We start from the raw sequence: 15,385 nt of genomic DNA, 5'->3' as shown, positions 1-15,385 counted from the left end.
AGGACCAAGTGCAAAGAAGCGAAATGAAAGGGTGCGGGAGGAGCAGCCCACTCGCACCCAGCAGCACCAGGCTCTGCTCAGTGGAGTGCATGGAACAGAGGGAAAACTCCTTCTCTCTCTTCTTCTCTTTGCTCCACACTTGGATGCAGGGGGGCATCCATCTCTCTCCCGTGGGGCAGGCCTGGGCAGCTCCACACTTGGATGCAGGAGGATGGCCCAGGTTGGAGCAGGGCTTTGCTGTTCTCTTCAGCCTCGCGGTTGTGCTAGAAGAGACCTGAGGGAGGCTCCTGGACTTGGCATGGTGGGGATGGAGAGCAGGGGCTCTGGTGCTGGCAGCACCATTCAGGCCCCAAGCTCCCAGTGTGTGCATTAACTTGGGTACCACGTGTGTTTGGGGCAGCTCCTGGCTTGCCTTGAGTCACCTTTTCCCAGCGGTGAGGATCAAGAAGCAGGGATCAGGTTGGGAGGATGGGGCTGCCCTTGGGTTGTCCGGTTGCTCCTCACTGCAGAGCTGGGCACAGAGACAGCTCCTGGCTTTCTCTCCCTAGAGCCCGAGCCCGTGGCACCACAGCCCAGCAGGACCCAGGGGCCAGCCCCATCTCCTGCCTGGAGCATCCCTTCAGCCCCGAGCAAACAGTGAGTGAGTACCCGGGGCTGCCTCCGTCATCCCATGGGATTGTGGCTCCAGGCTCTGCTCTCTGGGGTGGGTTTGGATGTGCCCTGGCTCTGCAGGAAGGGGCTCCCCAGAGACCATCCCTTCCCTTTCAGCTGCTTTCACTGTGCCCTTGCTGCCAGTTTGGGATCCCAGCTGGGGCTCAGCTCCCGCTGTGACCGCTATGGGACAGGCGCTGGGGAGCTGGGGAGGGTCCCTAGGGCAGGGAGGGGATGGGGTGAGAGGTGGAAGCTTTCCCACCTCTCCCAGGCTCAGGTGTAGGAAAAAGCTGCTACAAGACACCGGGATGGGGGGAGTCCTTGTTAGCAAAGCCCCTGGGGCTGCTCTGCTTGTGCTGGGCCCCAGTGGGCAGCGAGGTTTGGTGATGCAGAGGGGAGATCAACCTGGAGCAATCGCATCACCCCCATGGGGCGGCATCAGCCCCACTGTGCCCCAGCTGCCCTCCCTTGGCCGGGGTCTCTACACAGAGCTCGGGAAGCTCTTCTGGAGCCTTCGCCTTCCCTTGCTCCCTGCAGTGGGAGCCGGTGGGGCTGCTTTGCCTGCGCTGGCTGCCGGGGCAGGGATCCCTTGCTCTGCCTTCCTCACCTGAGCTGCTGGGGGCTCATCAGCTTTTCATGGGCAGCAGCCTGGCTCTGGCTCTGCTGCACTGGAGTGGATGGTGCAGAGCCCTGCGCCTGTGGTTCCAGAGGAGAATTCGGCTCCTCATTCAATGGAGGCTCCTTTGGACCCAGAGGACCCGAGTACCTCTGGTTACTAAGGGCACACAAACGCCAGCTCCGGCGCAGGATGCGCTCGGCGGCCCCAGCAGGAGCCTGGTGGCTTCTGAGACCCCCACAAATGATAAAGGGTTTGTACAACGGTGCTGGGATGTCTCCTGGGTCCTGGAAGTGCCTCACGGGCTGATGTGGCAGAGCGGAGAGACAGGGGCTGCCTGCACCACGTTCCCTGTCAGGGGTGAAACCCCATGGATGGGGTGCACTGACACCAGTCCGGGGCTCAATTCCCTTGTGGATGAGCTGTGAGCTTGAGCCCAGAACCCCCCCAGTGTGGGGCTGCACCCCCAGAGCGGGAGCAGCAGCTCCGGGAGGGGATCCTGCCCCTCTGCTGCGGGAAGGGGAGACCTGAGAGCAGCTCCAGTGCCTGAAGGGGCTGCAGGGAACCTGGAGAGGGGCTTGGGACAAGGGATGGAGGGACAGGCCAAGGGGAATGGCTTGAACCTGCCAGAGGGGAGACTGAGATGAGCTCTGGGGCAGAAGCTCTTCCCTGTGAGGGTGCTGAGGCGCTGGCACAGGGTGCCCAGAGAAGCTGTGGCTGCCCCATCCCTGGCAGTGCTCAAGGCCAGGTTGGACACAGGGGCTCGGAGCACCCTGCTCCGGTGGAAGGAGTCCCTGGAGCTGGATTGGAGCTGGAGGAGCTTTAAGGTCCCTTCCAACCCAAACCATTCCATGGCTCCATGATCCTATGGGAGGGGAGCGCTCAGCTCTGGTCACTCCCACCAGCATCACCGTGCCCCAGGCTCAGCAGCAGGTACACAGACAATGAGGCCTTGGCCCATGCGTGGAGCAAGTCGAGGTCATCGGGGCTGGTTAAATACATCCCGAGACTTCCCCCATCAAACGTTCAGGAGCCTCTTACAAAGGCACCTGTGCTCCTGCAGGGCAGCGTGGGGACCATCCGGGAGCCGAGGAGTTCATGGAGGGCATGGGAAGAGGGCGAGCTGCCTTCCAACAAGTGGGCTGCCCCATCGATTTAGGTCCCCTTAGGAAGGAGCAGATTGACCCTCCTGCTGCTTGCAAACAGCAGCAGGGCTTGGGTGATGCCCGAGCCTTTGGGTACCTGGCCTGGGCTTCAGACAGGAGGAAGGGCAGGGTGGTTTGTGCCTGGAGCTTTGAGGGATTCCCAAGGGAAGAGCAGGAATTGGACCTCATCTCCAAAGGGGGAAAGGCTCCACCCTTGGAGTAACCCTTCCCTGCTTGTACGTGTGATGCTCACCCCGTAAACGGTGCTGCCCCCCGAGCTCATTGCCAAGGGGATGGGAGGTGCTGAGAGGTACCCGAGGCACCGGAGCCTCGCTGGGCAGGACACGAGCGAGCTCAGGGGCAGAGCTGGGTGCTGGAGGCAGAGAGGAGGTGGTGGCAGGGTCCAGGTTTGCTCTGCGCCCAGGCTCCAGGCACTGTGTGACCCTGCCCCTGCCCTGTCTTCCCCTTGCAGCATGAGGAAGGTCTGAGCCCTCTCCCACCGTTCCTGGGGCACCATGGACACCGAAGCTGTGCAGCCGCAGGAGGCTTTGCTGACAGTCAACGAGCAGGTACGGGCCTGTCCAGAGCAGCTCCAGCCCCTCTGCACCCCTCCACAGCCGTGGGGACCGTGGGGAGGGGAGGTGGGGTTTGGAGCCCCACTGCGTGCCCTGGCACGGGGTGAAAACCATCTTGCTCCTGCCCCATGCTCGCAACCACCCCGTTTGCCCCCAGACTGGGAAGGGGAAGGAGCTGGAGGAGCTTTAAGGTCCCTTCCAACACAAACCACGCTGGGATTGTACGATGCAGGGGGTTCACCCGACCCACGGCCAGACCTATGGGGCTGTGGACCAGCACTGGCTCCAGTGCTGCAGATAGGGGGCTGCTGGGGGTGCTGCAGCCGTGTTCTCCCTGTGGAGAACGTCACCTGCTGCTGCCCATGGGGCTGGGGTGGTCACTAAAGCAGGAGGGGCTGTGACCCCCCCCATCCACCCCTCAGTGTGCCTCTGCTTGGTTTGGGTTAAGGACCACCCTAAGGCACATCTCATGGGGTGGTAGGAGCCCCTCCCCTGGGGCCCTGGGGGCAGCTCTGTGGGGTGCAGCCCCTGGCACTGATGGGCACTGTGGGGCTGTCCCGCAGGTCATTGTCATGTCCAGCCACGAAACCATCCGCGTGCTGGAGGTCGGCGTGGACGCCCCGCTCCCGGCCGAGGAGGACCCGAAAGCCTTGGAGGTGCCTCCAGGGGAGGTAGCGCGGGGCTCCCCGGGAGAGAGCAGCCCCCCGGGCGCTGAGGACGTCCCAGGCAGCACCCAGAGCTCCTGCGGCGGGGAGGCAGCCGGTAAGAGACCGGCGGCACCCTCCCCTCCCTGCCTCATCCCTGCCCCTCCATCCCTGCGGGGGAAGCTGGGCTCCGGAGCGCTGGGTTGGAGCGGGGAGGGTGAGCTGTGCCTGGGGGTGCAGGCTCCGCAGAGCATCCCTGTGCCCGGCCGGGAGAGGAGTGAGCAAAGCCAGGTCCTCCTCCGGGCGCATCCCGCCTGGAACGCGGGCTTCCGACAGGGAGGACATCCCTAGGGATGCTCTGCTGGGAGCTCAGCTTTCCCTAAGGCCCTGGAGTTCGGGTGTCCTCTGCCCCTCACCCTGTGCTGCAGGCGCTTCCCTTCTCACATGGGAATGCAGCGGGAAACAAGCCACTGGGGGAGATCCTGCTTCATTCCTCACTGCTTTTTGACCAGCGCCCCGAGCCTCCCATGGGATCCATCCCGAATCCACCTGCCAGCCCCGCTGCCCTGCCCCTCTCCTGCCACTCTGGTGCTTTATTTATTAAAGGGGCTTTGCTCTGGTTTCTGTGGGTTCTGCTGGATGAAACTGCAGGAAAAGGGTGGTTTTCTTTACACCAAAATGGGATTAAGTGCATTTTATACTTGGGAGTTGCCATTATTAGAAGCCGAGCAGCATAAATACAAGGGGTTGCTCCAACCCCAAGTCTTTCACAAGTAATAACCAGGGGTTAGGAGCAAGGGCTCCCCTCACTGGGATGGTCGCAATGATTCTGTGATCTTTGGGTGCAGGGCTGAAGACACCCAATGAAGCTCAGCCCATGGGGCCCCCCTCTGCAGGGTGCTGGGGGGTGACCTCGGTCCCTTCCCTTTCCAGCTCCCCCTGAGCAGGTCAGGAGCTGGCACTGCTTTAACTGCTGCTGATTTTGCCCATAAGAAGCCCCTAAATGCCTTTGCTCTGCAGAGGAAGGTCCGTCCACCTTGGGGTGCTCTCACACGAGACACCCACAGGAGGGTGTTTGTTCCCTGGGGATGTGTAATTTGGGTGTCCCCCTCTCCCACTTTGTGCAGATGAGGATTGCAGATGCTATTGCTCCAGCAGCAGCACCTCTCCTGTGAGGGCTGGAGCAGCTCTGCTCTGAGAGAGCTGGGCTGGGGCAGCCTGGACAAGAGAAGGGGAGACCTGAGAGCAGCTCCAGTGCCTGAAGGGGCTGCAGGAAACCTGGAGAGGGGCTTGGGACAAGGGCTGGAGGGACAGGCCAAGGGGAATGGCTTGAACCTGCCCGAGGGGAGACTGAGATGAGCTCTGGGGCAGAAGCTCTTCCCTGTGAGGGTGCTGAGGCGCTGGCACAGGGTGCCCAGAGGAGCTGTGGCTGCCCCATCCCTGGCAGTGTTCAAGGCCAGGTTGGACACAGGGGCTTGGAGCACCCTGCTCCAGTGGAAGGGGTCCCTGCCCATGGCAGGGGCTGGGGCTGGGGCTGGAGGAGCTTTAGGGTCCCTTCCCACCCATCCCATTCCCTGGTTCTCTGCTATGATTCCTCTCTCCAACCCATCTCCTCTGCCCTCCCCCAGGCAAAGCCAAGCCGGCGGCCGGAGCATCCCCCAGCACCGTCCCCTCCGCTGGCACATTGAGCCACGGCACGAGCCAGCAGCCGCAGCCGCTGGCCCCGCTGGCCCCACAGGTAACTACCCCCCAGCACGGAGCGGGGCGGGCGAGGGGGGACAGGGCTGGGCTGGGCTGGGCTGGAGGCGGTGGCGGGGGACGGGGACAAGGTGGGGACCCCCGGGGTGGCGTCCGCTGGCTGTAGGGGACCCCGAGGGCAGAGACGTCCGCTCGTGGCGCGGGGTGTAGGAGCTACACCTCGAACCAAGGCGATCCCTCCACCGGGCGCCCTCGCCTCGAGGTGCTGCCAGAGCCGCGTCGGGGGGGGGGGGGGTTTGGGAGGGGGAGATCCCCCCTCAGCCGTCTCCCCACGGAGATGGGGGCTCGGCAGAGCTGGGCACCCAGCTGCTGCCGTGGGAGGGACCCCCCTGTACAAAGACTTTAATGCTCCGCTGATGCTGTCTGCAGTGGCGTTGATTTCTGTTCTTTTTGAAATCTTGTTTGCTTTTGCAGGTCTTGACTCAGGAAAACTTAGCAACAGTTGTGACAGGAGTAATGGTTCCAGCAGGGACAGTTACTCAACCTCTTCTTATCCCCATCAGTATTGCAGGTCAAGTGGCAGGTCAGCAGGGGCTGGCTGTGTGGACATTTCCTACAGCAACGGTCGCTGCCCTCCCCGGATTGACGGCTGCTTCTCCTACAGGGGGAATTTTCAAAGCACCCATAGCCAATCTGCAAGGTAACCGCTGCTCTTCTGCCCTGCAGCTCCTCGTCTGCCGCCCCCCCCAGCCCATCCTCTCCAGGACGGGGCTGGTGTTGGCTGCTGGGGGCTTGTTTGCAGCTCCCCAAAGCAAAAGCTGGCCGAGTGTGGGAGAAGGGATGGGGAGGATGCGGATGGCAGCACGCACACAGGGATGGGACGAGAGGGTGGGATGAGAGGTCCAGGTTAGGCCTGGGGCTCTGGCACCTCGCTGCAGCAGCTGAGGGTCTGCAAGGGGGGAGACCCACGGGCGTGAGAGCAGGCGGAGCGAGGGCCTTGTGCCCTTCCCTGAAGGGAATCGTCTCCTCTTGAGCTCCCAGCAGGGAAGGAGCCAGTCCCAGGGCTGGTTTGGAGCCAGCGGAGGTGATGGGACCCTGGCGGTGCCCCTCGCCCTCTGTGCTGGCAGCAGCACCCGTTTGGGTTCGATCCAGCGCCCACGGGGCAGGATGAGTCCTGCTGTGGCACAGGGGCTCTGGGGAGACCTTTCCCTATGGGGATTCAGCTCCCCCTGGGAAGGGCCGGTGGGAGATGGGGACACGCGGAGCGCCGGGGGTGAGCCCTGCCCCTGCCTGCCCCTGCTCACTCTCTCCGTGTCTTTGCTCCGCAGCCGCCGCCGTGCTGAACACATCCATGGCAGCCCCGGTGCCGCCGGCCCAGCCGCTGCAGGCTGCGGGCCAGCCCCGCGCCCCGCTCCAGCCCCCCGCTGTCTTCGCCCCCAGCCCCGGCCAGCCCCCCATCCTGCCACAGCCCAGCGCTGCGCCCACACCGCCCGTCACCCAGACCCACATCGCCGTGCAGCCGGCCGGATTCGCCTTTAACCCTGGCATAGTAAGGACCCTGGCAGCCCGTGGTGCGAAGCCGGGCAAGTTTGGCACCCACTGCCCTCGATCCGGTGCCTGCCGTGGCTGTGGAGAGCCCTGAGAAGCCCTGAGAAGCCGTGAGAAGCCGTGAATCCCTGGGGATGGAGCTCTCTGCTTCCGCACTCCTGTCCCGCGGGATCCCGTGAGATCCCAGCCTGGCTCCTGAGGAGCCGCCAAGCAGGCAGCCCTGCTTTAGGCCAACCTAAAGGACGGATGGAGGACGTCAAGGGCCTTGCACCCCAGCACGGCGAGGCAGGAGCCGCCCTGCCATGGGGAACGGGGGTGGCCGCGCGCGGGGACGCGGTGGCCCCGGCGCTGCCCGCGTCTGACCCCGGCTCTCGGTTCTCCGCAGCTCAGCGCCGCGCCTCTCGGGGCGCAGACCCAGCTCCTCGGCTCCTTGGCGGCCACCCCCGTCATCGCCAACACCATCTCCAGCGTGCAGGGCATCCCGGGCCAGATCCTCACCAACGCCCAGGGCCAGGTACCGCGGGGGGGGGTGGCCCCTGCCTTTGGCACCCCCCTGCCCCATCGCTCTTCCTGCCGCGGATGGAGGGCACGGCCCCAGCGGCGCTCCCCGTGCGCAGGGGAGGTGCTGGCAGGGCACAGCCCCAGCTCGGCCTCTCCCCCTCGGCCCAGGTCATCGGGACGCTGCCGTGGGTGGTGAATCCCCCCGGGATGGCGGCGGCCGCCGGCGCGGCCCCGGCCCCGAGCCTGCACGTGCAGACGGTGACGCCGCAGCTGCTGCTCAATGCCCAGGGCCAGGTCATCGCCACGCTGGCCGGCAGCACCCTGCAGGCGCCCGGCGCCAAGAAAACCGGCACCCCCGAGCCCCCGGCCCGCACCGAGGTGAGCGGTGGGCACCGGGCGGGGATGCGGGGCTGGGGGGCTGGCGCCAGGCTTTGGGAGCACAGGAGCATCACTGGGATGTGCCCATGAGGCTCTGGGAGGACTGGAGTGACTCTGGGATGTGGCCATGAGGCTTTGGGAGCACAGGAGCATCTTTGGGATGTGCCCATGAGGCTCTGGGAGCACTTGAGCATCACTGGAATGTGCCCGTGAGGCTTTGGGAGCACTTGAGTGACTCTGGGATGTGACCACGTTGCTTTGGGAGCACTTGAGCATCTTTGGGATGTGGTCATGAGGCTTTGGGAGCACTTGAGCATCCTTGAGATGTGGTCATGAGGCTTTGGGAGCACTTGAGCATCTTTGGGATGTGGCCATGAGGCTTTGGGAGAACTTGAGCTTTTTCAAATACATGGCAGACAAAACTAACACCAGAGGCAATGTAGGCCCACTGATGAACGGGATGGGTGCCCTGGTGACAGAAGATACAGAGATGGCAGAGTTACTGAATGCCTTCTTTGTCTCTGTCTACTCTGCTGCAGGCAGTCCTGAAGAGCCCTGTACCCCTGAGACCTTAGATGAAGTCAGGTCGACGGAGCGGTTTGCCTTAGTCGATGAGGAATGGGTTAGAGACCAGTTGAGCAATCTGGACATCCATAAATCCATGGGTCCAGATGGGATGCACCCGCGGGTGCTGAGGGAACTGGCGGAAGTCATTGCTAGACCACTCTCCATCATCTTTACCAAGTCCTGGGAAACGGGAGAGGTGCCTGAGGACTGGAGGAAAGCAAATGTCACCCCAGTCTTTCAAAAAGGGCAAGAAGGAGGACCCGGGTAACTATAGACCGGTCAGCCTCACCTCCATCCCTGGGAAAGTGATGGGACACCTTATCCTTGGTGCCATCTTAAGGCATATCAAGGATAAGAGGGTTATGAGGGGCAGTCAACATGGCTTCACCAGGGGGAAATCATGCTTGACCAATCTCTTAGCCTTTTATGAGGAAATAACACAGTGGATGGATGATGGCAGAGCGGTGGATGTGGTCTACCTTGACTTCAGCAAAGCATTTGACACAGTCTCCCACAGCATCCTCACAGCTAAATTGAGGAAGTGTGGACTGGGTGATCAGGTAGTGAGGTGGACTGCAAACTGGCTGAAGGAGAGAAGCCAGAGAGTTGTAGTCTATGGGGCTGAGTCTAGTTGGAGGCCTGTAACTAGTGGAGTGCCTCAAGGGTCAGTACTGGGACCAGTATTATTTAATATATTCATCAATGATTTAGATGAGGGAATTGAGTGTACTATCAGCAAGTTTGATGATGACACTAAGCTTGGAGGAGTGGCTGACACGCCAGAAGGCTGTGCTGCCATCCAGCGAGACCTGGACAGGCTGGAGAGTTGGGCAGGGAATAACTTGATGAAATATAACAAGGGAAAGTGTAGAGTCCTGCATCTGGGCAGGAACTACCCCAGGTTCCAGTATAGGTTGGGAAACGACCTGTTAGAGAGCAGTGTAGGGGAGAGGGACCTGGGGGTCCTAGTGGACGACAGGATGACCATGAGCCAACACTGTGCCCTTGTGGCCAAGAAGGCCAATGGCATCCTGGGGTGTATTAGAAGGGGGTTGGTCAGTAGGTCAAGAGAGGTCCTCCTTCCCCTCTCCTCTGCCCTTGTGAGACCCCATCTGGAATATTGTGTCCAGTTCTGGGCCCCTCAGTTCAAGAAGGACAGGGAGCTGCTGGAGAGAGTCCAGCGCAGGGCAACAAAGATGATTAAGGGAGTGGAGCATCTCCCTTATGAGGAAAGACTGAGGGAGCTGGGTCTCTATAGTTTGGAGAAGAGGAGACTGAGGGGTGACCTTATAAGTGTATATAAATATATAAAGGGGGAGTGTCACGAGGATGGAGCCAGGCTCTACTCAGTGGCAAACAATGATAGGACAAGGGGTAATGGGTACAAACTGGAACACAAGAGGTTCCACTTAAACTTGAGAAGAAACTTCTTCTCAGTGAGGGTGACGGAACACTGGAACAGGCTGCCCAGGGAGGTTGTGGAGTCTCCTTCCCTGGAGACATTCAAAACCCACCTGGACACATTCCTGTGTAACATTATCTAGGTGTTCCTGCTCCGGCAGGGGGATTGGACTAGATGATCTTTCGAGGTCCCTTCCAATCTCTAGCATACTGTGATACTGTGATCCTTGGGATGTGGCCTCGTTGCTTTGGGAGCACTTGAGCATCTTTGGGATATGCCCATGAGGCTCTGGGAGCACTTGAGTGACTCTGGGATGTGACCACGTTGCTCTGGGAGCACTTGAGCATCCTTGGGATGTGGTCACGTTGCTTTGGGAGCACTTGAGCATCTTTGGGATGTGGCCATGAGGCTTTGGGAGCACAGGAGCATCTTTGGGATGTGCCCGTGAGGCTCTGGGAGCACTTGAGTGACTCTGGGATGTGACCACGTTGCTCTGGGAGCACTTGAGCATCTTTGGGATGTGGCCACGTTGCTTTAGGAGAACTTGAGCATCTTTGGGATGTGGCCATGAGGCTTTGGGAGCACTTGAGCATCCTTGGGATGTGTTTGTGTGGCCCTGGGAACACTTGGGCATCTTTGGGATGTGGCCATGAGGCTCTGGGAGCACTTGAGTGACCCTGGGATGTGACCACGTTGCTCTGGGAGCACTTGAGCATCCTTGGGATGTGGCCACGTTGCTTTGGGAGCACTTGAGCATCCTTGGGATGTGGCCGTGAGGCTTTGGGAGCACTTGAGCATCTTTGGGACATGGCCACATTGCTTTGGGAGAACTTGAGCATCCTTGGGACATGGCCACATTGCTTTGGGAGCACTTGAGCATCTTTGGGATGTGATCATGAGGCTCTGGGAGCACAGGAGCATCCTTGGGATGTGTTCATGTGGCCCTGGGAACACTTGAGCATCTTTGGAATGTGCCCATGAGGCTCTGGGAGCACTTGAGTGACTCTGGGATGTGGCCACGTTGTTTTGGGAGAACCTGAGCATCCTTGGGATGTGGCTGTGAGGCTCTGGGAGCATTGAGCATTTTGGGATGTGGCTGTGAGGCTTTGGGAGCATTGAGCATTTTGGGATGTGGCTGTGAGGCTCTGGGAGCATTGAGCATTTTGGGATGTGGCTGTGAGGCTCTGGGAGCATTGAGCATTTTGGGATGTGGCTGTGAGGCTTTGGGAGCATTGAGCATTTTGGGATGTGGCTGTGAGGCTCTGGGAGCATTGAGCATTTTGGGATGTGGCTGTGAGGCTCTGGGAGCATTGAGCATTTTGGGATGTGGCCGTGAGGCTCTGGGAGCACTTGAGCATTTTGGGATGTGGCCATGAGGCTCTGGGAGCACTTGGGCATCTTTGGGATGTGGCCATGAGGCTTTGGGAGCATTGAGCATTTTGGGATGTGGCCGTGAGGCTCTGGGAGCACTTGAGCTGGGAGCACTTGAGCATTTTGGGATGTGGCTGTGAGGCTTTGGGAGCATTGAGCATTTTGGGATGTGTCCGTGAGGCTTTGGGAACACTTGAGTGTTCTGGGCTCCTCAGAGTCAAGGAGCTACTGGAGAGGTCCAGCAGAGGCCACAGGGATGCTCAGGGGTCTCTCTGCTGAGGAGAGGCTGCAGGAGCTGGGCCTGGTTGGGCTGGAGCAGAGCACCCTGAGAGGGGATCAGTGCACAGCAGTAGCTCAAAGGTGCTGGTGCCAGGAGGATGGAGCCGGACTCTTCCCAGTGAGAGGACGAGGAGCAATGGCCATAACCTGACCCACAGCAAGTTCCACCTCACCATGAGCAAGAGCTCGATGCTGAGGGCGGCAGAGCCCTGGCGCAGGCTGCCCGGGCTGGGTGTGGAATCTCCCTCCCTGGAGCCTTCCCAAACCCATCCAGGCCCGTTCCTGTGTGCCCTGCTCTGGCTGGTCCTGCCTTGGCCGGGGTTGGACTGGGTGATGTCCAGAGGTCCCTTCCAACCCTAAGGATGTTGGGATTATGGGATTATGTCTGGGATGCAGCCACATGGCTTTGGGAGCACCTGAGCATCTTTGGGACCCAACCACATTGCTTTGGGACCCAACTACGCTGCTTTGGGAGCCCATGAGCTTCTTTGGGATGTAACCCCTCCAGCCCTGCAGTGCTGCCCCGTGGGGCATCCCACTCTGTGCCTACCAAGTCTCTCAGCCAGGATGGGATGTGACTGAGCCTCACCTTGGTCACCCCCAAACCTCCCTCATGGGAATGGGACATCCCAGAGCTGTCACAGCCCCATTCCCAGCAGGAGCTGGGCTGTTCCCAGTGTCGCCTCCATCCAAACCCAGCAAAAGCAACGCTGTGGCCAGTGCAGGGATGGAGCTGGTGGGCAGGGAGCGGGGCAGCCCTGGCCATGGGGGTGCCATGGGGGTGCTATGAGGGTGCTGACCCCTCTCCCTCTGCCCAGGTCCAGCCCATCCAGCCGGCCCCAGCTCTCGCCCAGCCGGCCGTGGTGATCCCAAACCCTGCCCCGGCGGCCAAGGCTTCCTCCGTGCCCGTCCCCATCACCTGCTCCGAGACCCCCACCGTCAGCCAGCTGGTGTCCAGTGAGTCACGGCAGGGACTGGGATCCAGTGGGAAGAGGGAATCCAGGGTCTGGGATGCCCTGGGATGGGGGGAAGGAGACCGCTGCATGCCCGTGCTCTGCACCCCTGGGGGTGGCTGCTGGCACCATGTGCCGTGGAGCCCAGCAAAGGGGATGCTCGTTATGGGGGGCGGAGAAGCAGCCCCATGGCCATTCCTCATCATTCCCATGTCGTGGCCCTGGCAGAGCCCCCGGCTCCCAACAGCAGCGCGGAGGAGGACGGGATCAACCTGGAGGAGATCCGGGAATTCGCCAAGAACTTCAAGATCCGGCGCTTGTCCCTCGGGCTGACGCAGACGCAGGTGGGACAGGCCCTGACGGCCACCGAGGGTCCTGCCTACAGCCAGTCGGCCATCTGCAGGTACCAGCATGGGATGGGCAGCGGGAAAAGGGCAGGGAAGCTGGGGAACACCGGCACAGGGTGCCCGGAGCAGCTGTGGCTGCCCCATCCCTGGCAGTGTTCAAGGGCAGGTTGGACATGGGGGCTTGGAGCACCCTGCTCCAGTGGAAGGGGTCCCTGCCTGTGGCAGGGGGTGGAGCTGGAGGAGCTTTAGGGTCCCTCCAACCCAACCCAGTCTGGGATTGTGGGAAAGGACAAAGAAAAGGAGGAAATGGAAGGAAAGAAGGAGAGAGGAGAGGGGAGAGGGGAGAGGGGAGAGGGGAGAGGAGAGGGGAGAGGGGAGAGGGGAGAGGAGAGGGGAGGGGAGGGGAGAGAGGAGAGGAGAGGAGAGAGGGGAGGGGAGGGGAGGGGAGAGGAGGAGAATAGGAAAGGAAAAAGGAATAGGAAGGGGAAGGGAAAATGAAAGAAAAAGGGAAGGGAAAGGCAAGGCAAGGGGAAAGGGAAAAGGAAAGGAGAGGAAAGGAAAGGAAAGGAAAGGAAAGGAAAGGAAAGGAAAGGAAAGGAAAGGAAAGGAAAGGAAAGGAAAGGAAAGGAAAGGAAAGGAAAGGAGAAAGGAAAGGAAAGGAAAGGAAAGGAAAGGAAAGGAAAGGAAAGGAAAGGAAAAAGGAAAGGAAAGGAAAGGAAAGGAAAGGAAAGGAAAGGAAAGGAAAGGAAAGGAAAGGAAAGGAAAAAGGAAATGAAAGAGAAAAGAAAAAAGGGAAAGGGAAGGAAAGCAAAGGGAAAAAAGGGAAAGGGAAGGGAAAGGGAAAAGGAAGGAAAGGAAAGGGAAAAAGGAAAGGAAGGGGAAAAGAAGGAAGGGAAGGGAAAGGGAAGGAAAGTTCAGGAAAGGGAAGTTAAGGAAAGGAAGAGAAGGGAGGGAAGGGGAAGGAAAGGAGAAAGGAAAGGGAAAGGAAAAAGGAAAGGAAAGGGAAAGGAGAGGAAAGGAGAAAGGAAAGGAAAAAGGAAAGGAAAGGAGAAAGGAAAGGAAAGGAAAGGAAAGGAAAGGAAAGGAAAGGAAAGGAAAGGAAAGGAAAGGAAAGGAAAGGAAAGGAAGGAAAGGAAAGGAAAGGAAAGGAAAGGAAAGGAAAGGAAAGGAAAGGAAAGGAAAGGAAAGGAAAGGAAAGGAAAGGAAAGGAAAGGAAAGGAAAGGAAAGGAAAGGAAAGGAAAGGAAAGGAAAGGGAGGAGGAAAGACTGAAGGATGAAGAAAGGGAGAAAAATTGCAGGAGCGGGAAAACTGGAGAAAAGGAGGAAATCGGAGCGGGAGGAACGGTGGAGAAAGGGGGAACTGGAGAGGAGGAAAAAGGGAGCCGGTGTCGTGAGAGGTGTCCCCAGCCCATCCTCTGACCGCATGGAGAGGGAGGGAGCTGGGCCGAGCGGGGCAGCGCGGGAGGAGGGCCGGTGGGGCCGCTGCCCGCGGAGCCCCTCACCGCGCTGCCGGGGCAGGTTCGAGAAGCTCGACATCACCCCCAAGAGCGCGCAGAAGCTGAAGCCGGTGCTGGAGAAGTGGCTGAGCGAGGCCGAGCTCCGCAACCAGGAGGGGCAGCAGAACCTGATGGAGTTCGTCGGGGGGGAGCCCTCCAAGAAGCGGAAGCGCCGCACGTCCTTCACGCCCCAGGCCATCGAGGCGCTCAACGCCTACTTCGAGAAGAACGCGCTGCCCACGGGCCAGGAGATCACCGAGATCGCCAAAGAGCTCAACTACGACCGCGAGGTCGTGCGGGTCTGGTTCTGCAACCGGCGGCAGACGCTCAAGAACACGAGCAAACTGAACGTCTTCCAGATCCCCTGAGCCGGGCATCGCCTGGAACCCCATCGCCCCCCCCCGTGTCCCCCCCCCAGCTCCTGCCATCAAAGCACTTTCTGCCCCCAGCCCCGCGGGGGGCGCGGGGTCTCCCCCCCCCCCCGTTTGTCCGTAGTTGTGTCCGTGTGTCCGTCCCGTCCCCATCCTCTCTCCCCCGCATCACACCCGACAGCAGCGTGTTCACAGCGGGCATCGCGCCCGCCTTGTGCCTCCCCCCTGCCTTGTGCCGTGCGTGGTGACGGACCCTGCCTGCGCTCACCGCTCTCTGTCCCCCCCCCCCCGTGTTGTGTGTGTCCCCCTCCCCAACAAGAGGAGTGATTCCCATGTTTTGGCCGGTTTCCCCTGTTCCGGAGGTAGCGTCGCAGCTCGCTGGGGCTTGAACCCCACTTTCATTTCACCCCCGCTTTGATTTCGGAGGGGTTTCTCCATGGGACAAGCCCTCCCCCTTGGTTACAGCGCTGTGGGTGTTTGGGGCTCCACCGGGCTCCCCAGTGCCCTGAGATGTTTTTTTCTGGGGGGTGAACCCCACAACGGAGGCGGCTCCGCTTTCCAGTGTGCCCCAACCCCCCCCCCCCCCCGGCGCCAAGGGGGTTGGGGGGTTCGCTCCCCATTTCTCCAGGGGAGCAGTGAGGAACGGCGGCGGCTGAACGGGGGGTGTTGGGGCCGGGACATGGGGATTGATGCACTTGATGTAGTGGTGTGAAATAAACAGTATTTTTCTTTTTTCTTTTCCTTTCCCCTTTTTTCCGGGGGGGGGCGGAGGGCGGCCCTGGGTCGGTTTCTTTCCCTCCATCCCCGCTGCAGCCCCGGGAGGGAGAAAATCCCCGCTCCCCG

At 60.7% G+C, this 15,385-nt stretch overlaps 1 protein-coding gene across 2 annotated transcripts; it reads left to right on the top strand.

Moving 5' to 3' along the window:
• The first annotated feature begins 443 nt into the window (after positions 1-443).
• Positions 444-15,093, top strand: POU6F1 (POU class 6 homeobox 1). 2 transcript variants are annotated; one of them, XM_062636041.1, is made up of 11 exons: positions 444-636; positions 2,885-2,981; positions 3,551-3,749; positions 5,260-5,369; positions 5,804-6,029; positions 6,658-6,878; positions 7,263-7,391; positions 7,547-7,756; positions 12,194-12,332; positions 12,557-12,731; positions 14,194-15,093. In XM_062636041.1, exons 2-11 carry the CDS (start codon positions 2,928-2,930, stop codon positions 14,537-14,539), a joined length of 1,809 nt encoding a protein of 602 aa, XP_062492025.1. In that variant the 5' UTR covers positions 444-636; positions 2,885-2,927; the 3' UTR covers positions 14,540-15,093. The 2 variants fall into 2 exon arrangements, with proteins under 2 accessions (XP_062492025.1, XP_062492024.1); XM_062636040.1 differs by having other exon boundaries at positions 444-640.
• Positions 15,094-15,385: the final 292 nt, after the last annotated feature.

This window comes from Pezoporus occidentalis, unplaced genomic scaffold (assembly GCF_034315485.1).
Source record: "Pezoporus occidentalis ecotype Australia unplaced genomic scaffold, CSIRO_AGI_Poc_V1 ctg465, whole genome shotgun sequence".
NCBI lineage: Eukaryota > Metazoa > Chordata > Aves > Psittaciformes > Psittacidae > Pezoporus > Pezoporus occidentalis.
The sequence above is the reverse complement of the archived record's forward strand: the minus strand, read 5'-3'. Positions and strand labels throughout refer to the sequence as shown.